Raw genomic sequence first — 26,803 nt, forward strand, 5'->3', positions numbered from 1 at the left:
TTTTGACTTTTATCTTGCTCTTTGCATAATGTTGCTTTCCCCAGGGAAAAGCCATGAGTTGTCAGAGAAAGCCATGACTTCCTGTGACTTCCTGTGACAATCAAACACAGAATAAGCTCCAATTTACTATTAAGGAGTCTTTACTCTGAGCAGATAGTGATGTCTGGCTAACTTTGACTGGTGCTCTTCAAATGAAAACCCATCTTTTTCAGCAAGCCGGGTTGGCTTAAGAAGAAAATTTTAAATTCTTTTAATTAATCTGTGATTCTTAACTTCGGGCCAAAATTTATATATATTTTTAAATGTTTTAATATTTGTATTCTATGTTTTTTATCTTGGCTGTACACCGCCCTGAGTCCTCAGGGAGAAGGGCGGTATATAAATTGGAAATTAAATTAAATTAAATTAAATTAAATAACAGTGTGTGGAATAAAGAAACTTACAGGACATTTGACAAAAACCCAACAAAATTGCTATTAGGGTGGTCTTTGCAGTTGTTGGTGCTGGCCTTTTTTTGGTGTGTCTCTTCCCCCCCCCCCAACAATGTAGGGTATCCTTGTGGCATGGCATTTTGTGATTTTGTGGGAACAGACGTACTGATTCATCTTAATATTTTTTATTGTTTGATTCCACTTAAAACATCTAGCCATCTTGGGAAACTAGGTCAGTAATAACATCTGCTGACAATTTATGGTAGAAAATGAGATTTAGATCTGACTAACTTTTTGCATGCTTTCCAGGGTGGTAAACCGTACCCAGATAAAATATTGCATAAGGTAAAAATTGCAAATTAAACAATGCAGAACAGAACAAGTTTTCCAGATTTGCTTATGTTGCATAACTATGCAGATTACCATCACATTTGGATTGCAGACATAGATGCTTAATTTCTTGCATATGTGTGCATGTTTTTTATCAATGGCATTGTTTATATTGGCAAGGCAATGTTGTTCAACCTCAATACACAACAGATAAACTTTGCCAGGCTTAGGAAATGCTAATTTTGGATCGGTACTGCAAAAATATAAAGAAACAAACTGGGGGAAAGAACTTCCACAGCTCTGGGATCTTGACTGAAAACACTTCCAGGCAAATTTATTATGCAATTATCTTACCTCATCCAAGGAAAGTTATTGTTCTGAAAAAAAACAAAGCATTCCAAGAAAGAGATTTGATTATAATAATGTTCCTTGGGTAGAATGCTGCTTATGCTGGGCATGTTTTCAGTCAAGATCTGCTGGAAACATGTTGTGACTTCTATTATTTGACAGATTTTATTTGTGTCAAATAATCTTCCTTCCAGAAACTACAGCAAAGGTACTTACACAATCCACAGTCCTGATGAGGTAAACAACGTCAAGACAAGCGGTAAGAACATCCATACACTGAATTTCTTCCCATCCATGCCTGAGAACAAACAAGGAAATAGGAAATGAACTAAGCTATGTTGAATGGAAGTTAACAAACTCATTGGCTGAAGACATATTTTTTGCTAAGCGCAAAGAAAGTGTAGAATATGGATGGTGCAGCTCTTCGCCCGTCTTGCTTCTTTATCTCATTGGGATCTCCTTTTTTTTCTCTCTGGAGCAACGTGATCTTATGAGGAAATGGGGTTGTGTTGTTACGATTATTATTTTTATTTATTTGTATCCCTCCTTTATTATTTTTACAAATAACTCAGGGTGGCAAACATATCCAACACACCTTCTTCCTCCTATGTTCCTCACAATAGCAACGCTTTGAGGTGGGTTGGATTGAGAGAGAATGACTGGCCAAAAGTCACTTAGCTGGCTTACATGGGTAAGGTGGGACTTGAACTCATTGTCTCCTACTTTCTAATCTGGTGATTTAACCACCAGACCAAACTGATTCTTAAATTAAAAATACAAAGCATCATGTTCTGGTTGCTCAAACCTCTACCTGGACACTATATTCTATCCCAGTGTTTCTCAGCCTTGGCCACTTATTAAAGATGTGTGGACTTCAACCCCCAGAATTCCCTAATTTCTGGAGGTTAAAAGTCCATATTGAAGTTGTTAAACTTGAAATAGACTGCTCTATCCATTTTCAGCATTTATCTTCCATTCCCAAAAACTGGAATGGAGAAACATCATGTAGGAATTAATTAATTTCAGATGTAAATGATGTAAAGATTGGGAAAAAGATGAGGAGGACACTTTCCAACCAGGGAAATATTATCAACTCATTGGTGCATGCTGAGTTGGCAAAATGGTAATTCTGTCTGGCATCCAGAAGGCAAGAGTGCAATTACGTACTCAGATTACACCCTTAATTTGTTCACAGGTTAAAAATATTGCCTAATATGCCAATCTTGCTTTGTTTAAACCTTGGTAAGAGGTTTGTTTTTGAAGCTCAGGCACAGTTGTGCAAATCCTATTCATGTGTTTAGTCTGCAGTTTAATATATTATGCAAAGATAGAAAATGATTAAATTCAGTAACTAGGCTAAGCATGCCAAGTGAACATAGCTATATATTCAGCTAAGTTATTTGCTACTAGGCAAGCAACTGAACGGTTTAAAATTGCTGCCTCATATTACCCATTCTTCAAACAAGGAGCTTTGAAAGCACATTTTACATAAAATGTAATGAATACACATATGTAAAAGCAGTAGTCTAGCCTATGTTTTGTTTCAAGGACTAAAATAACGTTCCTTTCTTTGCAAAACTAGTATAGAGAAGGGTTTTTCCCCCCATGCAATTTATATTCATGCTGGGGTTTTTTTATTGGCAACACCTTTCAAGTAGTAATAGCAATACTTTTAATTAGCACATGCTTATAACTAGGGGCGAAATAAGTAAATCAAAACAGGCAAATCAAAAGTATATATAAACTAATATAAAAATAAAACAGTATAGCAACCAAGATAAGAAATTCCCTATACAGTACAACAATCAATGTAAAAAAAATTTAATACTACCAAACATTTAGTATAAATCTTTAGGATAGGAGAGAAAGAAAAAGTGAAAAAGAAAGAAAATGAGAGTTTGTTTCAGTTTTAAAGAGTGCTATGAAAAGAAGTGGTTTTTATTTTAAATTTCTGGAAATGGACTAAATGGAGAAAGCCCTAAAACATGAAATGGCCATTTTAAAATGAGGGGAAAAACATGATTGCATTATTAATGCAAGTATTCAAAAGTATGAATGGTAATTAAGTTTTTCAAATAATGGAATGTTTCAGAGGTACAGCCAGAAGGCAGCCTCCGTATTTTAAATGATGACTGAAAGGTCCAACCAATAAAGGGATGGATAAAAATTAAAAAATAATGGGATTTGGTGAAAAATTCATGACCAGTTTGATTCACCAACATACTTTCACTAGTTTCTTACAAACCTAGCAGTCAACATTAGACGGAACCTCAGATCTAACTTCACCTGTATCCCAACGTACATTTGTCACCTGGAAAACTGAAGACTGTTTTCTCTATGTAATTTCCATGTTTAATTTCCAAGCAAGGTGCAGGTCATCTCATAATCAGATTTTCTCTAATTCCTTCCACACCAGTCCTCAGTCCTTGCATATTAACTAACAATTAATTCAAGCTTGTTACTCAACTTTAGAAAGATGCCATCACTGACAGACGGCCATTTCTGTCTTTCATCCTAACATCCTTATTAACTTTTAACTCAGTCAACACTGAGTAATGCCAAAATGCCTCAATTTTGCAGCTATGAACTTCCTATTAGGGGTTTATCTACCATGTTTCCATGCCTCTCTTGTGACCAAATGTGGTTCTTGGCTTGGAAACTCTAAAGCAGAATTACTGGATGAAGTTAGGGAAAACCCATTCTACAGTTCCCATTTATGTGGCGTTGTGGAATGTTTACTTTTATTTTTAAAACTGTACAATATGGTGACGTTTTATAGAACTACCGTATTTTTCGGAGTATAAAACGCACCTACCTTTTTTGGTGAGGAAAAGAAGAAAAAGAAATCTGCCTCTGCCTCTGAGCAATTTTGCCTCATTACAGCAAACAGCAAACAGCCTGCTTTACTTTCATTTTTGTTTTCAGCATAATTTGATTAGTACAAGGGGAAAAAAAACTGCTCCAGCAATTTACCTCTTTGTAGCAAGCAGCAGAGCCCTGCGCAAAACAGCTGAGAGCAAATCAGCTGAGTTGGGAGGCTGATCCAATCAACTTGTGCTAATTAGGCTGTGCTGAAGCTGAAAGGAGCTGTTTTTTCTTACTGTTTGCTTGCAAGGAGGTAAACTGCTGGGAGACACAGGCCAAAGGATGGGGGCCGGTGGGTGGGCGGGGCTACATTTGGTGTATAAGATGCACCTAAATTTTCACCCCCTTTTAGGGGGGAAAAAGGTGTGTCTTATACTCCGGAAAATACGGTAAGTCCTCCTGTTATGGTCAATAAAGGATATTTTAATGTTGTTTTATTATGCATCACCTGGAGTCACAAAGTCAGCAAGAGTTAGAAAGGAAAGAAGTCTAAGAATATGGAGAGGTCATATCTGGATCTCAAACCTTCGTTGTAAGCTCACTCACATGGAAAGGATCGACTGGACCTTCTGTTTGGCTGAGGCCGTGATGGCATCAACTTATCCTTTGTGATTTCAGTGGCAATTTTAGGGCTCTCTGCCGTCTGCTTTTGTTCAAGGTGGGCCATCCCGAGGCAGTCTGGAAAGCTGGTGCACCAATTGCACTGCTGCTTGTCTCAGTGTGCAAGAATGGAATTAAACCTGAGGAGAAAGGAGGTTGCACCTATATCTTTCTTCCGTCCCCAAAAAAATAAAAATAAAATAAAACGGGGCTATGGGTTGGGCAGCCACAGGAGAGATGGACGCTGCAATGTGAAAAGTAGATAAATACAACACAATGCAATTGATAGGGTTGTGCTTAATCTATAAAGAGCTTTAGCGCTCAGCATTGGGTGAAGTGCCAGATCATAAACTCTCTATTGATGTTGACCTGACCATTTTGTTCACGCTGGGAAAAACAACTGTCTGTCCCTCATTTTTAGGAGATGGGCTGATGACTTCTGGAAGAGTTTGCCCATAATGGGTCTGGCTTTCTGGAATGACCTCCCATCATGGAAGGTCTGGTTGGCCCCAATGTCCACCTTCCAAAAAAACACCTGAAAATTGAAGTTTTTTTGAGATGGTGTTTGGGGAATTAGAAGTATTGCACTTTTATCTTGTACTACGACACGATGGTCTTCTTTTGTAAGCTGCCGAAAGTCCACTTAAGATCGCTGAGGGAATAAAAGTTTGATGAATAAGCCAAGCAAAATAAGAAGTGCAATTTTTAGCTCCCTAATCCTTAGGCCTCATAAGTGGGAGAGGCCAAGGAGATTTCGACCGAACAGCATAAGTTAATTCTGTAGAGACTGGGCAACAATTTATACAGCATTGTGGATTGAGGGTTTGTTTGTTTTTTTGGAAATGGGGCAATCTTCTAAAGGAGACCAATACAAGAAAATAAATAAAATAATAAATATTAATAAATAATAATAATAAAATAAATAATAAAATATGGCAGCTGCTGGGAAAAAAAAATTCTCTCCTAATTCCACATTGCCTCCCTAGCGTGTCAGGAATGGATCTGAATAGGACTTGCCTTCACACAGGCCTAGGATTTTAAACTGAGTGGATCGAATGAAATGGTGGGCTAAATTACTTTGACCCTCATTCCTTATAATAATAAAAAAAAAATGAAGTATCCTTTAAATAACGCTCAGCTCCTGGTGACTTTATGAACATGTCCATATTGCCTTTTCGGCCACAATACAGAAGTCCTTTTTCCAGACCTTCTTTCTATAACCCTAACTCTAATTCCTTTCCTTTGACTATTTTTTCCATTCAATTTATACACAAAACTGAATTATACATACGTGTATACAGTGTGTGTGTGTGTGTGTGTGTGTGTGTGTGTGTGTGTAAAATTCAGTTTTGTGTATAAATTGAATGTGTATACACCACACACACACACACACACACACACATGTAAACATTAAACGCAATTATAGAAGAAAAGCTAGCAATGGCCATGCCTCATGCAGTTTTCTCTCTCTATGAGGGAAATTATTTAATATGGCACACATCCCAGCATTCTGTCATCTTCAGGGATTAATTTATCCCCACTGTGAGATAAGAGTCACCTTCATAATTCATCTGCGTATATATGTGTGTGTGTGTGTGTGTGTGTGTGTGTGTGTGTGTGTGTGTGTGTATGTATGTATGTATAAAATTTATATTTTGCTGATAAAGAAATAAAGGGAGACTAGTATAGATCTATTTCAAGCTATTTAGCTCTCATCAGCTAACCATACCCTTACTTGGATTCGAACTTGGGCTGCCTGCATGAGGGCTCCTGGATTGGAGCTGAAAGGCGAAAGGGAAGCAGAATGCTCCCTCCCACATGCTGGGGTAGACCAGGTGCCTCGATAGAAAAACACTTTATATATACACTTTATACTGGAAAAGAAGCTTGCAATCCTTCCTGACACAGTTAAAGCAATATTGCTTTAACTATGTCAGGAAGAATTGCAAGCTTCTTTTCCAGTAGCACCCGCTTTAGAAATAGGGGCCTATTTTAACATTCACCACTGCAATGCTGCAATCTTGATACTAATTAATAGCAGCTACAAGAGAACTTTAAAAAATCTCTGTTTTGAGACTCATCCAGGGCTACGGATCAATGCTATGTTGTTTTAAGGCACGCATTTTCAACTTCATTCTTAGCCTCAGGACCTCCGTACTTGCATTAGCAAATGGCTCGTGTCAGAAAATCATGGGAATGTAGCAACCAGCTATTATGCCACCATTAGAGGAATTAAGATGCATGGCAGAGCTCACTTTGCAACACCAAGGCAGAGATCAAGGTTTCAGTTTAACTCTTCTCTGACAAATTTGTCTAATCCCAAAATATTAATTAGATTTTTTTTATCCCGCCTTCATTGCTTTATAATGTTAACTCAAGGCAGCAAATATAATATTCCCTCCTCCAATTTCCTCCCCACAACAACCCTGTGAGGTGGGATGGGCTGACAGAATGTGACTGGCTGAAATGTGACTGGCTGGTTTTCATGCCTAAAGCGGGACTAGAACTCACAGTCTCCTGCCGATTGGACCAAAGTCTCCCATTCAAGTTCATGCCTTAAGGCAGGACTGGAACTCACAGTCACCTGGTGACTGGCCCAAAGTCACCTAGCTGGCATTCAGGTCTAAAATAGGACTAGAACTTACCGTCTCCTGGTTGTTAGGCCAGCACTTTAATCACTACACCAAATATCATTAGGTCATGCAGATTTGTCCCTTTAATGCCTGAAAAACAGTATTTACAGAACATATCAGAACAGGCCAGAGGAGAAAAGGTGTTGGATTTGGTTCAAGTCTCAACGATAAAAGAGAGTCAGCCACTCCCCCTCAGCTCAACCCACCTCATTTAAACAGTTGTTATGAGGATAAAAAAAAAAGAACTCTATGCGCCTTGAGAAAATAAGAGCATAGATTTGCAATAATCCATTTGTAAATAAAAAAAAAAGTTCTATCTAATTAATCCCATGCTTTCCATTCTGATTGCATTTCATCCTCATATCTTATATTAAAAATAAGACGCCTCATTCAAATAAAGCTCAGTTCCTGGTGATTTTATAAACATGTCTTTTTAGCCGCAGTACTGAAGTCTTTCTCCAGACCTTCCTTCTGTATTTGTAACTCTAAAGAGTTCCTGATGGACTCCTCTGTAAGTACTAACAAGAAGGGTCTGCAATGCTTTGGAAAATCTCTTTTAAGGGCGCATAGCATCTACCTGCCCTTCTTGAAAGTAGACATGTTGTTTCCAGGACTGCAAGATTTACTCTCTGCAACTTTTTGGAATCGAAGAGAAAGCACTCCAGAGGTTAGGCCCTGCTTTATTATGGAGTTCAGACAAGGCTAGGCCAAAACGCCGAGATCATTTCTTGTGTGCTTTGGCCAAATAGAACACAAGGAAGATAGCATGATAGATTAATTATAGGATTCAAATATGTTCTTGGTGATAGGAGCTCATTAGTCTCTGATGTGGCAATGGCACTAGTTTGAAAGTCGTGCCATCATGCCAGGTTAAATATCTTTTTAATTGGGAGGTTAGCAACATCTATGTTCTCCAACAATGATTGGTACCCCTGTTTACATGGTGCTCATTGGACTCTTACATGGCTTCTAACCTAGATCATAGGACATAGGTAGTCACCTCAATACAGAATCATAGTGAGCAGTGTTTAAGCCACTGGATTCACCTCACATCTCAGTGTAGGAATCCAAATTAAAGCAACCCCATATGGTGATTGAACATGTCTAATGAAGGGAAATCCATCCCGTTTGTAGAAACTGGTTCCACAGTTGAACTATTCTTATTGTAGGAAGATTTTCTTCTAATCTTCAACTGAAATCTGTCTTCTAAAATTTAGTTCTTCTGTAACTACAAGAACAGGTCTTGGCCTTCTTCTGGGTGACATTTTTTCAGATAATCGAAGAATACTATCTATCATCTCTGCATTTAGCCCTTTCTTTTCGAAATTAATCATCCTCAGGTTCTATAAGCTCTCTTTACAGATTTAGCTTCTAGTTCCGTAAGGATACCTTTTGTATTTTCTGAACTTATTCCAAAATCTCTGAATCCTTCTTAAAATGTGATATTTGGAACTGGGCAAGATTCAGCAGCTGAGGGCACACTAATCCAGAATAAAGTGGCACAATTAATTCCTATAATTTCTAAATTATACTGTACTTCCATTCATGCAGCTGAAAATCTTTATTTTTGCAGTTACGGTACTTCACACTGCTGACTCACATGCAGTTTATAATTAACTATTATAGGAATAACTTTTTTTTACAAGTACCACCAACTCAGAACATTCCTTTCTCCTTTTTATGTTACACATTTGCTTTCTTTTGTTTTAAGAAAAAAACAAAGTCTTAAATTGCGTTCTACTGTTTTCAGATCATTTATCAAGATTTTGTTAGGGTTTTACTTCTGCTTTTTAAAATATTAGCTATCCTACTGGATTTTGTCAACTGCAAATTTGATAAGCATACCTTCCACCCCTTCCTCCAAGTCGTTAATAAAACTGAAGAAAGGGGCATATAACCATGATAACATGTAATGCATGCCATTTGCATTTTAAATATGATGGGATTTTCTTTCTTTTTAATTGGACAATTTGCATAGGTTCCAACAAGAATAAGATTTAAATCTTTTCCTCTTTAGCCTTTCCCTTCTGAATTTCTCTCCATTATTGTAAAACAAAAATCCCCATGAAAGTATTTGCCATACTAGGTTGACTGCAATTCACAAATAATGCCAAAGCTTTTAATTCCTTAAGAACATCTCATCCAGCAAGATGATGAGGAAAACAAAGGAAGAATGCAAATGCCCAAACAATGACATTGTTTGAAACCGAACATGGAAAAATGATGGATGTGCAAATGAGGTACCCTACAGCACTAACAATGTGTCATACTGCCCTCGATCTTGCCTAAAAATTCACTTTAAGGAAGAAAGAAACAAGCAGATCTGTCACAAAAATATTAAAATCCATGTTTTAAAATCAAATCTATTTCCAATCATAACATAAGTACAGAAAAATCACAGTAGGTGGGAAAAAAAGCTAACCTACTTTTCATCTTAATGAAACTGGAGATCATATTTGAATTTTGTACAGTATTCATTTTAAGGCTATTAGTTTAATAATAATAATAATAATAATAATAATAATAATAATAATAATAATAATAATAATAATAATAATAATAATAATAATAATAATAATAGGGTTATATAATTTAGCCAGTTTGGTGTAGTGGTTAAGGGCACCAAACTAGAAACCGAGAGACTGTGAGTTCTGGTCCCACCTTAAGCACAAAGCCCTTGGACCAGTCACCCTCTCTCAGCCCCAGAAAGGAAGCAATGGCAAACCACACTTCCGAAAAACGTTGCCAAGGCAATCACCAGGTGTCAATAATAACTCAACGGCATTAAAACTGAAACATGTGCAACATAACACTGCAGACTTAACAAAAAGAAAGCAAAAATAATACTACTAATAATAGGCACCTTGGGTGCAAACCCCAAACAACTGGACCATCTGTTGAATATCTTTGGCATTGACAATTGCAAAAGCCAGCTTTACTTGTAATGAGTAACTTTTACTTTGGAACTTTGATCCTCAAAGGATATCTTTAACACCAGTATCAAACAACATCAGCCTATCCCAGTTGCTTGAAAGGACTCTGTAGAAAGTCAGCGTCTACCCCCTCTCCCTGAGGGATGAAATATTTGGGGATATATTAAAAAGGAAGAATATTATATTTCCCTAGAAGAGAAATGGAGAAACATGGTTTTTTTAGAGGCAGAAAGCAACCCCCATTTTCCTTAATAGCAGATATCAGCACTTAAGAGATAAAGAGCTTATTGAAAGAAGACAAGTATCTAGATAGCTCTATTCATAAGCCAAATAACCCTCACCCAAGAGCCAAAACAGGACGAAAGCCATTAAGGCACAATAAGAATTGCCCAACACCCTTTCAGGACACAAGCCCCTTCCTTGCACCAACCCAGAGCAGTCCAAGCTTCACTTGGGAGCTCAGATAAGCAGCAAACAAAAGGTTGACAAATTAACTCAGACAAACACCTTATATAGAGGCCAACTATGACCCCTACATAACCCCTACAGACCCCATAGGAATCTGACAACAGCCAATAAAATACATGTTCTTGCACAGGAACAGGAAGCTCAAGTTCAAAGCCCAAAGAAGGTATACAAACCCACCCACTCTCAACTCCATTTTGTCAGCTGCCCAGAATCACATGTGGTTCTGCGTCATCAATAAACCATCTTTCCAATAAATCAGCCTCCATGTTTTCAATGTCTTTCTCCCAGCTTGGAACTGAACCAGATGGATGTTTCCTCCCACAACTCGATAGATGGATAAATATGCCAAATCCATTCTAAACATCTGGCTGTGTGACAAACCATAATAATAACTCCCCCCATGGACATCCCCTTGTTGTGTGGGACGGATATGCAATGGTCTGTTGAGGTAGAGAATTATGTTGGCTATAGAATAGAATAGAATAGAATAGAATAGAATAGAATAGAATAGAATAGAATAGAATTCTTTATTGGCCAAGTGTGATTGGACACACAAGGAATTTGTCTTTGGTGCATATGCTCTCGGTGTACATAAAAAGACAAGATACACTTGTCAAGAATCACAAGGCACAATACCCAGTGACAGTAGTGTATTCTACTAGAAGGGTCACCCATGCCAGTCAGATTTTATTGGAAGAGGCAGCTTAAGTCTATCAACTAGTGGTGGGTTGCTACCGGTTCGCCCGGTTCGGGTGAACCAGTAGAGGCGGTGGTGGAAGGCTCCGCCCACCCGCCCAGACGTCATCAAATACGCTCTGTGCATGCAAACCAGTAGCAAAGGTAAGTGAAACCCACCACTGCTATCAACTCATTTAATATGGTGTGAAAACAGGGGAAAAAAAGTCCTATATTGGACCAGTCATCACACGGTTCAACAAAAACTACAATAGACGTTACATTCCTGGGTATCTCTTGACAAGTGGGCAATAGGGTTCAACAACAATGGCTGGGCAACCAAGGCCTTCTTCTGTAGGATTATGGGAAGAACAACAACTGCAGATAAGACAAAAACAATGTTTGAAAACCATGCCATTATGGCCTAAAAGGTAGTCCTCGATTTATGACCACATTTGAGCCCAATACTTCTGTTGCTAAGCAAGGAAGTTGTTGAGTTGCGTGTCCCATTTGATATTTTTGCCACAGTTGTTAAGTGAACACTGCGGTTGTTAAGCGAATTGTGACCATTAAGGGAATTTGGCTTCCCCCTGTTTACTATGCTTGTGGGAGGCCAGCTGGGAAGGTTTCAAATAGTGATCACATGACCTAGGGTAGGGGTTTGCAACCTTAAGCACTCAAAGAGCCATTTGGACCCGTTTCCCACAGAAAATAAAACACCGGGAGCCACAAAATCCTTCCCATGCCTGACTATTTCTTAAGCGGCCACAAAACTAGCATAAGTAGTTGAATTAAACGTTCTGTTTTCTTCTGAAACTTTTCTTTTCTTGGATTTATCCATGGTTGGCCTACCGAAGGTTGAAAAGCTCAATAAATTGCATGCTGGCGGGTATCGCACATTGGCGGTTGTGACACATATTTTGAGTGACAGGGAGCCACAGCAGAGGGGTGAAAGAGCCACATAAGGCTCCAGAGCCGCAGATTGCTGACCCCTGACTTAGGGACAGCAACTGTCATAAATACATGCCAGTTTCCAGTTTCCCACATTTTGATCACATGACCATGGGGATGTTGCAACGACCATAAATGTGAAAAATGGTCATAAGTCACTAGTGTTTCAGTGCTGTTGTAATTTCAAATGTCGCTAGCTGGATGTTTGTAAGTTGAGGACTACCTGTGTTATAAATCAGAACCAACAAAGCAGGGGTACTTAAAGCAAATATTTGAACACTGGAAAAAGAACTTATCCAGTCTTAAATCTCATTGAACAACCATTAGCAGATCAAAGGAGATTCATTACCAGAAATAAGATATTCAGGGATACAAAGCTGGTTCAGAAAAATTATAAATGAAGGAATGAGAAGAGAGATGGAAGAGAGAAGGAAGGAGAGAGAGGGAAGGAAGGGAAGGGAGGAAGGAAGGGAAGGGAAGGGAAATTAGAGTAGGAGTGAAGGTAAGAGAGAGAGGAAGAGAGGAGGAGGAGGAGAAAGAGGAAGGAAGGGGAAGTAGGGAGGAGAAGAAGAGGAGGGGAAGAGAAAGTAAGAAGGAAAGAAAAGAGAGAGGTGGTAGGTTTGAGGAGAAAGATTGCTGTACAATAAAAAAAGATGAAATGGAAGAAAGGCAACCCCGAACAAATATAAAGATATTAAGATAAAGAATGAATTGTTTAAAAAATAAAAGAGAACAAATATGAATAAATAGCAATAATTAGAATTTAAGGGCAAATGAAGATGTTGTTTATGTAAGCAAGCATAAAATATTGAGACATGATCAAAGAAAAGGGGAAAAAAGATTTTGGCAAAAACTGTAATTGAGTAAAATGTATTTGAATTTGATTAATTGTATAAGATGAGATATGGCCAATACTTTGTTCAAAAAAGATGTGGGTAAATGTGGGGGGCTGGGGGCAATAAAACTTGTTTTTTTTAAAAAAAAATTATAAAAATGTAAGACCCAAAACCAATAATAGTAGAATAGTAGAAGAATCTTAGATAGCAACAATTGCAAATGTAAAAGAAAGAGCTGATATAAACCGCACAAATGGTAATTTAGAAAAAGTAATAACAACAGAACAAGAACAGGGTATCATTGAAACAACCTATAAATTCACACACACCCAAAAAGAATAATTAAAAGAAAACATTTTAACATATGCAGAATTACCCGAATGACAGAGGCTGCCAGCATTGAAATTGGAGGATTGAATAAAGTGCTTGCAAGGATTAAAATAACATCTATTGCTAATAAGTTTCCTACAGTACGATGGTGGTTACACAAGAAGTGTATATTGATATTATATATACAAAAAGCAAAATTATATTCTGTCCCAAATTGGAACATCAGATTGGAAGCCAAAATAAAAACATTAAGATCAGGTGCAAGTAATTTATAGAACATGAAAAACCCAAAAAAGAGGATTGTAAGAATCAAGATAAGCCTAATAAATATATATATATTGGCTTAGCACAGAAAAAATGAAGAAGCTGTGGAAATCTGTAAACTGACCAGATTCATTTGGCTAGTGAGACGGGCAGTGTCTCAATTTGATAAATAATCAGATAAAATCATAAACTAACAGCAGGGAAAATTGAATGCTATGAGGCACGGATCATCCAATTTAAGCAAAATCAACTATTTCAATGAAATCGGACATAATTCTACCGATGTATAAGTGGCAATAGAAATTATAGAAATAGAAAATAAAATAAAAGGAAAGAATCTAGTCCTGGAAAGGGTTATGGGAAATTTTAAAAGGCTATAATAAAGTGTTGGAAGGATAAGAGAATTTGAAGATGAACTTAGTAAAAAAAAAAGCAAATAGAAAAATCAATAATAATAGCAGGAATGGTTAATAATTGAGTGAAAAAGATTAAAAACTGGACATCCCCTGGAAATGATCAGTTGCATGGATTTTGGCTCAAATATCTAACTAGATTGAGTCCAATTATAGTTAAAATAGTTTAATTAAATATTGCACCAGGGACTGGTTAATAACTTATCCAATTCAAAAAGAATCAGCAAACCAGACAACACCAGGAAACTATAGGTCAGGTGTCGGCAACCTTAAACACTCAAAGAGCCACAAAGGTCCTAACCTGAAGCCCCACGTTCAATTCTGGAGCCAACCGGAAGTCTGGTTCCCCAACCATAGAGTCTCCTCCTAGTGCAGTGTCCTTTTTTCCTCTGCTGACCGGAAGTTCAGTTTCAACACCACCACCACCACCATAGAGTCTCCTCCTAGCGCAGCAACCTTTTTCCTCTACCTGTCCTAACCGAAAGCCCTATTGTGGAGCCGACCGGTGACAGGAAGCCACAACAGAAGGATGAAAGAGCCACATGCGGCTCCAGAGCCGCAGATTGCTGACCCCTGCTATAGGCCAATAACATGCTTGCCTACAATGCTTAAATTACTCCTAATAATAATAACAGACAACATCCAAGATTAATTAGAAAAAAATAATGTCCTTCCAGTAGAACAGAAAGTAAGCAAAAGGAAAAGCAGACATACAAAATATTAACTTCTTATGGTTCTTGAGAATTGCAAAAAATGAAAAAAAAAACATTACATATGGTCTGGATTGATTATAAAAGGCATTTAATTTTTTACCACCTAGTTGGATCATCATCAAATGTTTGGAAAACCACTGTTGCCAATAAAAACATTAGCATGTTTGTAGAAAAAATAATGAAGCAGCGGAAGACAGAATTAGTGACTGGAAATGAAAAATATGGGCTTGTCAACATTCGGAGATACATCACCTTTAATATTCGTCATTGCTACATTCCCGCTTTCTGCAATTTGGAAGAAAAGTAATCTTGGCCATCAAACAGCAAAAATGCTAATAAAAGCTCACATTTGCTTTGTATAGTTTATCTGAAGCTATATAGAAACTCAGACACTGAAATCCAGGCATTGACGAACACTTAAGGATTTTTAGCATAGAACTAGCAATGGAGTTTGGCCTAAAGAAATTTGCTAAGGTAAGCAGAATTGCAGGCTAAGATACTGCTCACTGCCAGGAGTTCGATCCTGACTGGCTCAAGGTTGACTCAACCTTCCACCCTTCCGAGGTCAGTAAAATGAGGACCCAGATTGTTGGGGGCAATATGGTGACTTTGTAAACCGCTTAGAGAGGGCTTGTAAAGCACTATGAAGTGGTATATAAGTCTAAGTGGTATTGCTATAAATCAGGGTAAAATCACAAACATTAATGGAATTGAAACACCAAATGCCAAACCATCAGAAGTCATCAGGATGAAGTTACAGATATCTGGACGTTTTACAGTTGGCTTACATGAAGCATGGACAAGTTAAAATTATGATCAATAAAGAATACACCAAGGAGGGAAAACATTGCTAAAGACAACAAGTTAAACTGAACTGTTTGGACTAAAAAAAACCATGATGTCTATTCATTATGCATTACATCCTCATAATGATATTCTTAGATTGCAGGTAGTCCTCAATTTATCACTACAATTGAGCCCAAAATTTCTGTTGCTCGGTGAGACATTTGTTAAGTGAATTTTGCCCCATTTTACCACCTTTCTTGCCACAGCTGTTAAGTGAATCACTGCAGTTCTTAAATTAGAAACATAGTTGTTAAGTGAATCTGGCTTCTCAGTTGACTTTGCTTGTCGGGAGGTTGCAAAAAGCGATTGCATGACACTGCCACCGTCGTAAGTGTGAACCAGTTGCTAAGCTTCTGAATTTTGATCACGTGACCACGGGGATGCTGCAAAGGTCATAAGTGTGGAAAAAACGGTCCTAAGTCACTTTTTTCAGTGCTGTTATAACTTTGAACAGTCACTAAATGAACTGTTGTAAGTCGAGGACTACTTGTATACGTGCCCTGAAGAAATGGAGGCAGAGATTTACTTCAAGTCAAACAAAGTATCAAAGAAGAAAAACAAGAATTGGCTGGTTATGTAAAAGATAACCAAGACAAGCACTGTTGCAAGTTAAAAATTGGAACCTGGTCTACAGTGAACGAAAAGTAAATATCAAAATAATGTAAACAGAACGCTGGCAAAGAAAAGCATCATATGGTCAATTTCTAAAAAAAACATTGAAGGGACAGTGGATAAAGATAAAATCTGGCTTACAACTGGAACATTGAAAACCAAAATGCTTGATTTTGGCTGCATAAGAACAAGCTATCCGAACAAATGCAATCAAAGCCAGAACTGAAAAATCATCAAATAATTCAAAGTACAGATTGTGCAAAAAAGCAGAAGAAACACATGACATACTTAATTTTCTGCATGAAGATTGCACAAGCAGATTTGCTGGAACAGCTGTAAAAATTGCCATGTGCCATTAATGAAAAATTGGTGGGAACATAGAGTTGAAAATGAGAAGGTTTTAAATACTGTAGGATTATAACCCAGATATAACTGAGTTAGAAAAGAAGAAAGCATGGACTGGATGTGGCAATACCAGGAGATAGTAGGAATAGCAATAGCATTTAGATCACAAAGTATCAAGATCTGAAAATCAAAATTGAAAGATTATGGCATAAATCGGCTGTGGTGGTCCAGGGGTTATCAGCGCACTGAGTGCCACATCCATAAATCTCAGACGGTACTTAGAAAATCTGGGCATTGACAAAAATTTCCATCTGTCAATTGCAAAAGACCACATTGCTCACATCAGCACATATACTGTGCTGATACATTACGACATCCTGGGGTTTTTGGGAAGATGCCTATGAAGGCCAAGACAGCTACAGAACTGGCAGCTATGATTTCACATATGCTTCCCAATTCAAAATGCTCCTAAATTTGCACCAAAGCCAGCATGCTGGAAGTCCGCACACATCTTCAAGTTGCCAAGATTGAGTAACAATATCATTAGAAACTCAAGGGATTTTATAACCCATCTTGGAATTCCAAATTAAGGAAATTGTAGCAGAAGGCAGGGAAGAATAGAACCCCACGGAATAAATAACATCTGATTCAGATTTCTCCACAAGTGATAAGTGCATAATGACAAATCATTGGTTGATTTTATATTAATTCCAGAAAAGAAGTGATTTAAAGCTTGTCACATTGATCAATTGAAACGTTGCCTTTTGCACAGGTCATGGCAGCGTTCACCGTACTTCTTCCCATTTCTCACACAACAACATCTGTCTGAATTATCACATCAAGCCAATCCATTCTATTTGACAGACATTAAACTCACTTTAAATTTACAAAACTGGCACTCAAATTTTAGTCTTGTTTTTTAAAAAAAAACACAGAGAAAAAGAAAAAGAAACAAGTTCCAGGAACACTTTATAGCCTTAAAAGTCCCTAGATATTATGCCAAAAAGCAAACACATACAATATTTCAAGCCCTGAACTCTGCCAATTTCACACAATCGCAGACATTTGAGAGCTCTGGTTTCTCCCTCAGTAATTTATTCTGATTGCACAATATGCTTCTTTGAAATTATCAGGAGAGCTGTAAAAAGCAAAATTAGACAGAGACATTGATCCAGTTCAGATGACAAAGTAAAGTAGCCTGCAGATTAGAATATAAGAGTATGGCTAAGGACCATTTTAACTCCTATCTGTAATAACAGATTACTTTATGATTATCTTATGTCAACCACACAGACCAGCATGTTATCCAAACCCACATTAGTGGTTAATTTATGATTAAGCAGCCATTATTCCTCCAGGAACACAAAACAGGAAACTAGACTTGTGGCAAAGCTGCTTTTCTGATGCTCCCTCTTATTATTCTGTTGCAACTGCTGTACTATCATACATGTGAAAATAAAAAAGTTAGAACAACCAGCATTCCCATCTCACATGCAAAGGCTCTGGCTGTAATCACCCCATGGTAGATTTTAGAAATATTTTTGAGAAACAAACCTCACAACAACTATACCAATTAAAAGGACATAGTCAAACTGCATTCTGACCCAGTTTGGTGTAATTTAGAGCAAATTCATCAAGCAAGTGCCTTAACCATGGTTAAGTCTAATCCTGGTCTAGTAGGTCATGCAAATACAATGGTTGAGGCAGAACCATTAGTCTAGAAGACTAATGCAGTAAAGTCTATCCTAAGTGCCATGCAAAGCAATGACACTTAAGAATTGTTGTGATTAATTTGTTTCATTACTTTAGAGCCGCCCTGAGTCTTCGGAGAGGGGCGGCATATAAATTTAATTAATTAAATTAAATTAAATTAAATTATACAAGTCTTACTCATAACTGTTTTTGACTATTGAGGCTTACAGGACCAGGAAATAAGGAAGACAATAAAGAGAGCTTCTGTTCTTATTAAAAGAAAAAAGCTTTTATCCATAAAATTGGTACATCTGTCTTTTTCTTTTTTTGGGAGAGTTCCAGCAGCTGTGTGCTTTAACGTCTTCAGGGTTATGGAGAAAACTTACCGTCTAACGTCCAAGAGCTTCAGCATATATGACGCTTTGTGGAAAGTCACACTTCGCTCTCAGCCTGTTAGACAGAAAGCCACATGTGAGTTATAATATCCAAGACATGCTATGAGAGGCAATAATCCCAAAAAAGAAGAAGGGGGAGAAGGAGAAGGAGGAGGAGGAGGAGGAGAAGGAGAAGGAGAAGGAGAAGGAGAAGGAGAAGGAGAAGGAGAAGGAGGAGAAGGAGAAGGAGAAGGAAAAGGAGAAGGAGAAGGAGAAGGAGGAGAAGGAGGCGAAGACGAAGGAGAAGGGGGAGAAGGAGAAGGAGAAGGAGAAGAAGGAGGAGAAGGAGAAGGAAAAGGAGAAGGAGAAGGAGAAGGAGAAGGAGAAGGAAAAGGAAAAGGAAAAGGAAAAGGAAAAGGAAAAGGAGAAGGAGACATATTGACAGATCTACTATGGCAAATTTAAATAACCAGTGTGCAGACATGTGATTGCTGCACATATGAATGCTGAACACAAACAGCAGGAACCTGGAATCGTCCAGTTGTTTGAAATTCAATCCCATTAGTTTCCCCCAGCACTGTCCACAGCAATGCATTGTGGGAGACGTAGAACAAAAAAAACGTTTGGATAAGATATAGGCTGCTCATCCCTGATTTATTAATGCCATTTCACTGACTCCTTCATGAAGGCAGCCAGCAGATGCTGGTTGGGATTTAAAAAAAAAAAAACTGGTGATCACAAATTTGAAATTGCTACTTCAACTGGTACCACATGAGTTCATTAGCTGATCAGTTAACATTAGGAAAGATTGAATTTTTAGAAACAGAACAATTCCCCCCTTGACATCGCTGCCTGTAGCACACAATTTTATTTATTTTTTTATTTTTATTTATTTTTATATGCCCGCCCTTCTCCGGAGACTCAGGGCGGCTTACAATGCGTTAAGCAATAGCCTTCATTCTTTTGTATATTTTATACAAAGTCAGCTTATTGCCCCCACTAACCGGGTCCTCATTTTACCCACCTTAGAAAGGATGGAAGGCTGAGTCGACCTTGAGCCTGGTGAGAACTGAACTCGCAGTAATGGCAGGCAGCTGGATGTTAAATGCTGCCTTAGTAGGAGGCATTAGCCTCCTACACCACTCAGGCACAATGATGGGCTTATGTAAATCAGCATGAAGGGACAGGGCCTTCACAGGAATTTAAATGTTCCCCTGCCAGGAACTGCGTGCAAAGTCTGAGTGGTGTATGTGTCTTCCAGGACCAGCCTCCGATGACCGGTATCCGCAGGTATAAAGATACACAACTGGGGGGGGGGGGGAGATTGGGTGGAAGATATGAAAAGATTATGCTCTGGCATTTGTGATGATCCAACCCTCAATTACTCAGTAGTGACTAGATATACAGTCACAAACAGGTGAACTTAGATGTAGCCAAAATCTTTTGCCCAATATTGAATGTTCTTCCTTCTCGGAACATCCAAGTTCATACAAGATGATGACCTTTTTTCTCTTTCTCTTTTCAATTTTCTCTTTCTTTCCCCCCCTCCCTTTCTCATCTTCCTTCTGCTCAGATAGTTGGTACAAGCCTGTGGCAAACTTTCCTTTTTATTCTCTTTAAACTTATCAAAGAATTTGGACCCAAACTAGAATGAAATGGGCATCTCCTTTTCTATTTTTTTTTTTTAAAAATTACAATTGAAAATCCTTCAGCGTCTTAGCCATTGTTGGGAGTATAAATCAAAAGGCAGCCTTGAGGAAGATATGAGGTTTAGAACTCCCAACCCACATTCTAACCACAAATTATGGATTAAAAAATGTACATAAGCCTCAGGTATAGAAAGACAATGTGTTTATTTACCCTAAAGAGAAAGCCAACATACTGTGCTAAATTTATTCCACGTATCCCTATTTGTAAAAAAAAAAAAAAATTACACTTCCACAATCAGAGAACAAAGAAAGGGTGTGGGCAAGGGAAATCCTTCCCTGTGTCCAGTGCTGCAAGCTGATACATAATAAAGTGGACAAACAGGCACGCATAATTATAAGCACAAAAATATTCTCCCTATTTTTCTGTAAAGAGGTTCCCGCAGCTTACACACCAATTGCAGCAACAGTTTTTTTCCCCTTTTATCCTTGCCTTCATTTCCACTCTCTTTCACTCCCTTTTTACAGTATGCAAACCCCTTATTTATTTATTTATTTATTTATTTATTTATTTATTTATTTAATTGATTGATTGATTTCTGTACCCTCCCCCCATCTCAACCTGATGACTCTGGCCAGCTCATAATTCTAAATAGCAATAGAAATAGCACTTAAAGACTTATGTACTGCTTCATAATGCCTTACAGTCCTCTCTAAGCAGTTTACAAATTGCCCCCAAACAATCTGGATCCTAATTTTACCCACCTCGGAAGGATAGAAGGCTGAGTCAACCTTGAACCCGTCAGGATTGAATTCCTGGCAGTGGAATTCTAACTAATGCACCACCACAGACATTTAAAACCAATAAAAACAGTACAAAATAGATATCTACAACATCCAATTTAACAGTAAAACCAATAGATGGGACCCTTAATACATTTGGAACCCCAGATTTGAACACATAGCCAAGTTTTTAGAATTTTTGGGGTCAGGGTCACTCTAATTTCTGAAGGGACCTTGAATCTCTGTCAAGGACCTTTGAGTACTCATATCTAATGATCTAAGTGCCAAAACCCACTGTAACAACATCGCCAAAAAGGCATTAAGAGTTGTAAACCTAGTCTTGCATAGCTTCTTCTCCGGTAATATTACACTACTAACCAGAGCACGCAAAACATTTGCTAGACCAATTCTCGAATACAGCTCATCTGTCTGGAACCCGCACTACATATCGGACATCAATACAATTGAATGTGTCCAGAAATATTTCACAAGAAGAGTCCTCCACTCCTCTGCTCGCAACAGAATACCTTATGCCACCAGACTTGAAATTCTGAGCTTAGAAAATTTAGAACTACACTGCCTTTGGTATGACCTAAGCCTAGCTCATAAAATTATCTGCTACAATGTCCTACCTGTCAATGACTACTTCAGTTTCAACCACAACAATACACGAGCACACAATAGATACAAACTTAAAGTGAAGTGTTCCAAACTCGATTGCAACAGACTGGTCAATGCCTGGAATGCACTACTTGACTCTGTGGTTTTATTCCAAAACTCCCAAAACTTTAACCTTAGACTGTCTACTGTTGACCTCACCCCATTCCTAAGAGGTCTGTAAGGTGCGTGCATAAGAGCACCAGCGTGCCTATCGTCCCTGTCCTAATGTTTCCTCTATTTGTATCTATTTTATGTATCCAATCCATGTTTATACTTATTAACTAATACATTCTTGACAAATAAATAAAAATAAATAAATAAAAGGGAGGATGTTCCACAGAGCAGGGGCTACAGCAGAGAAGGCCCTCTTCTGGTCCCTGGCCAGCCAACATTTTTAGCTGATGGGGATCCACAATGTGTCCAACCTGGTGGACCAAATTGGACAGGCCAGGATTTGAATGCTGATGCACACCTAGAGATCTCATGCGCCTTACCCTACGACAGTCGGTCCCAGCCCTGGCCCCCTCCAGATGTGTGGACGTGATCTCTCAGAATTCTCAGCAATGGCCACACCAGTTAGGAATTCTGGGCGCTGCAGTCCCAGCACATCTGGCTGTTGCCAGCATTTGGAAAGCTGGTGGAAGAAACCCAAGAATAGTTTCGCACTGTTTTCAGGAGCAAAGTTCTCTGAATTCTCTGGAGGAGGCTTAATTGTGGCTTTGGAACTTGATTAACAGTCCGACATTGGGACGGAGAATACCCAGCCCCCACTCCATTGGGTGGCATCTAAATCACCCTATCCTTTGCCAGTTGTTTCTAAGAACAAAATTAACCCGAATTAAAAAGATGCCCTTTCCTCTTTTTCTGGCACATGGCAGCCCAACCAAGTCCTGCAAGGAGGTGCCAAGGCCCTTCCTGCACAATACCAGTACCACATTTTGCACGCTTTTGCACACAAACCCATCGTCAAGGGCACTTCAATCTTGAAACAATAGCAAGCACATGGCTTTGAAATGTCCTCAGGCTGCCTGCCACACGCCAGAAAGAAAGAAAGAAATCTTCATCATCGCCATCTAGGCTTTTTCCAAGATCGACTTCCACGAATGGCTGCAGGATGGAAATACGCTGAAATAAGGGGCATCCTCCCTCCCGCCCAACAGTTTGCTTCTAAGGACTACTAGGATAAAGGAGACAACTCTTTTAAGGTTTTTAACAGGCTAGGATGAGGAGCAGGGTGAAAAAAACATGAGCAAATGGGATTCTCGGGGAGAGCCGGCCTCTCTTCAGGGCAGGCGAAGCCTTGTGTGAAAAGTGGCTACCCTGGAACGATGCAGGAAAGCCAGCATGTAGCAGAGAGCGCAAGGCTCGGGGAGGAGAAACATATTAATAGCACCATCTTATATACCGGCTTCAGCAGGGGTTACCCCCCAGGGAAGAGAAGCGGAGGACTGCAGCTTGCAGCTTGCAGCTGTCAGGGCAAGTTGAGATTTCAGATGGGGGGAAAAACCGCTGCATGAATCCCAAAGTGGGGCTGATTTGCTGTTTTTCCTTCCTTTTCTCCCCCCCCCCCCCCCGTTCTTCTTCTTCTTTTCCTCCAGGCTGGCAGAGAGGGGTTTCAAAGCCCATAAAGGTTGACTCAGCCTTCCATCCTTTCGAGGTAGGTAAAATGAGGACCCAGATTGTGGGGGCAATAAGCTGACTTTGTATAAAATAGAACACTGCTTTGGGGGGGGGCAAAAAGCCCTACTAAGCAGGTATATACAAAAGTATGAAGGCTATTGCTGAATGCGTTGTAAGCCGCCCTGAGTCTCCGGAGAAGGGCAGCATATAAATCTAACTAACAAATAAATAAATAAATAAATAAATAAATAAATAAATAAATAAATAAATAAATAAATAAATAAATAAATAAATTCCGCCAAGCCGGGCTATCAATGTAATGATTTTTAAATTGGGTTTTAAATTTTGGGGGTTTTAAATTTCAGCCGAATTATGTAATGATTTTAATTATTTTTAACTGATGTTTGTCTTTGTGTTTTTTAATAGGCTGTACACCGCCCTGAGTCCTTCGGGAGAAGGGCGGTATAGAAATAAAATTATTTATTTATTTATTTATTCATTTATTTATTTATAAATCAATCAATCAAGGCAGCCTTTAAATCAAAGGAAAGGACTGGCTAAGGCAAGGAAACCAGAAAGCAAGGAAAAACCCTCCTCCTGATGATAAAAGTGCCAATCCTTCAGGGCTGCACCCAGATCTTGGGAGATGCCTGCAAGAAGGAGAAAGTGTGGGGAGGGCAGAGGGAGGGAGGCAGGCAGTGGGTGAACCACACAGGGTACCCCCAATATTCAGAGTCGCTGGGGCTTACAATGGGACCGGGTACTGGATCGCCACTGTCCCGGGGAAGCTGGAGTCTTTTGGAAGATGGTCCAGGCAAGAAGGAAGAGAGGGGAGGGGAGGGGGGGGCGCCAAGGGTGGCAAAGCGGGGAAGCCCCGGTTGCAAAGCGAGCATCCCGCTCGTCTACCCACCTGCCGAGGATCCGCGATCGGCCCGCGAGGAGGAGGAAGAAGAGGAAGAAGAAGAAGGGGCGCGGCGATCTCAGCAAGCCCAAAGACCACCTTGGCCCACGGCGAGAAGAAGCCACGAGGAAGCGGTGCGGTGGAATGGGTGGGGAGGGGGAGCAACCTGCTCTGCCTGGCCAGTCTCCTCTCTCCGGGGTCAGAGACAAAAGAGCGGCCGCCTGCTTCTCCCTCCGATGCTCGCAAGGGGGAGTGGGGGGGGGGGGAGAGAAAGAGAAAATAAGGGGTGGGGGTGGGGGTGGGTGGGAAACACACCCCGAAAGGGGCGTGGGAGGGATGGATCCTGATAGGAAGGGGTGCGGGAGAGGGTGGGGACATCCTGGCGACGCAGGAAAGCTCCGGGCCGCCCGGCAAGAGCCGGAGGGAGGTAGGGTCTTAGGGGGGGAGGGTGGGGGGAGAAGGGGGAAAGAGAGAGAGGCGGCGAGGGCAGGATCGACCTCCCTACCCGGCCAAGCCGCAGCCCTTCCCCGCCTGGCCAGAGGGGAGGCGCCGGGGGAAGGGAAGGGAGGGCTGCGGCTGCGGGGCACGTGTGAACGGGAAACACGCGGGGTGCGGGGGGGGAAGATGCTGGATTACTGGGAATCGCCCCCCCCCCACTCCCGGGATTCCATCGCTCGTGGAAGCCACCATTGCCTTGCCTTGGCAAGTGCTCCACCTTAGCCCCCACCCCCACCCCCCCACACACAATCCGGGTTGCGTGGTCCTCGGTCCCCCCCACACACACACACATACACACAACACGGTGCTGCTGAGCCGCCCCGCTCTCCTGCCTGCCTCTGCGGTGTTTTGTATTTTTTTTTTTTTTTTGTTCCAAAGAGGCTTCCCCCCCCTGCCACAAAGGATCTCTGGTCCCGGGGTCGGGACGCTTTGGTTTAAAATCGCCGATCGATGGGGTTTTATTGCTGTCCCTACTTCTGGTGCTTGGTCGTGTTTCGATTTCAGTCACGAGACTGCGGTGGCTTCGAGGGTTGATCGATGAATAATAGAAGATACAGATATGCATCATGCAGGGCCGATAAAGGAGAATATATACGATAGGGATAGGGATAGGGATAAGAATAGAATAGAATAGAATAGAATAGAATAGAATAGAATAGAATAGAATAGAATAGAATAGAATAGAATAGAATAGAATAGAATAGAATAGAATAGATGGAATGCAATGCCATGCAATGCAATGGGTTGCAATAGAACAGAACAGAACAGAACAGAACAGAACAGAACAGAACAGAACAGAACAGAACAGAACAGAACAGAACAGAATAGAATAGAATAGAATAGAATAGAATAGAATAGAATAGATGGAATGCAATGCCATGGAATGCAATGGGTTGCAATAGAATAGAATAGAATAGAATAGAATAGAATAGAATAGAATAGAATAGAATAGAATAGAATAGAATAGAATAGACCTCCCCCCTTCCCTTTGCCTTTGCTTGTGGAAGCCAAGGGGAAGATTGCAAATAGAGACCACATGACCCTGGGATGCCATAAACTAGTGAATTGCGTTCCATTTATCCAGGGCCCAAATTTTGATTGCGTGACTGTGAGTATGCTGTGAAGGTCTGAAGTGTGATGAAAAGTCGCTTTTTTCATGCCATTGTAACTTCAGTCACTAAATGAAAGGTTTTAAGTCAAGGACTACCTGAGTCATGGGCATTGCAGAAGGGGCAGGTGAAAAAAAATCCATCTCTTGATCACTTTTGTGGAACATGGTGATGCAAGTACCGTACAGAATAGAATAGAATAGAATAGAATAGAATAGAATAGAATAGAATAGAATAGAATAGAATAGAATAGAATAGATGGAATGCAATGCAATGGGATGCAATAGAATAGAATAGAATAGAATAGAATAGAATAGAATAGAATAGAATAGAATAGAATAGAATAGAATAGAATAGAAAATGCAATGCAATGCAATGGGTTGTAATAGAATAGAATAGAATAGAATAGAATAGATGGAATGCAATGCAATGGGTTGCAATAGAATAGAATAGAATAGAATAGAATAGAATAGAATAGAATAGAATAGAATAGAATAGAATAGAATAGACCTTGTAGGTGATCTATTCCAGGGGTCTCCAACCTTGGCAACTTTAAGCCTCGCGGACGTCAACTCTCAGAATTCTGGGACTTGACGTCCGCCAGGCTTAAAGTTGCCAAGGTTGGAGACCCCTGATCTAGTCAAACCCCCCACCCCCAAGCAGAAGACCCTACACCCGTGATGGCGAACCTATGGCACGCATGCCACAGGTGGCACGCGGAGCCATATCAGTGGGCACGTGAGCGTTGCCCTACCTCAGCTCCGGTGGGACTGGAAGTCAGGAAACCGTCTGTTTCCTTCCTCCAGAGGCTAGGAAGGGTTTTATTTGAGCTCCTTAAGGTAACGGTTTAGAAATGTATTTTAATTACCGTAGGCCGATTGAACGCTGGGAACTAGTTAGCAGTTGGCTGAATCTCTCAGTACTTTG

At 39.8% G+C, this 26,803-nt stretch overlaps 1 protein-coding gene across 6 annotated transcripts in view; it reads right to left on the reverse strand.

Annotated features, from left to right (window-relative positions):
- Positions 1-24,678, reverse strand: part of TMEM150C (transmembrane protein 150C) — a 42,936-nt gene extending 18,258 nt beyond the window's left edge. For 2 of the 6 annotated variants that reach the window (XM_087875040.1, XM_034431186.2), the window contains exons 1-3: positions 24,279-24,557; positions 18,672-18,735; positions 1,326-1,407 (exon numbers count right to left, since the gene is read on the reverse strand). In XM_087875040.1, coding sequence (XP_087731166.1) covers positions 1,326-1,405 — 80 coding nt within the window. In that variant the 5' untranslated portion in view covers positions 1,406-1,407; positions 18,672-18,735; positions 24,279-24,557. Of the gene's footprint in view, positions 1-1,325; positions 1,408-4,520; positions 4,715-7,219; positions 7,298-18,671; positions 18,736-24,278 lie in introns of all 6 variants that reach the window. The other 4 variants (XM_034431184.2, XM_034431182.2, XM_087875039.1 and 1 more) reach the window with 4 other exon arrangements.
- Positions 24,679-26,803: the final 2,125 nt, after the last annotated feature.

This window comes from Pantherophis guttatus, chromosome 8, assembly GCF_059756535.1.
Source record: "Pantherophis guttatus breed Tessera chromosome 8, ASM5975653v1, whole genome shotgun sequence".
Taxonomy (NCBI): Eukaryota; Metazoa; Chordata; class Lepidosauria; order Squamata; family Colubridae; genus Pantherophis; species Pantherophis guttatus.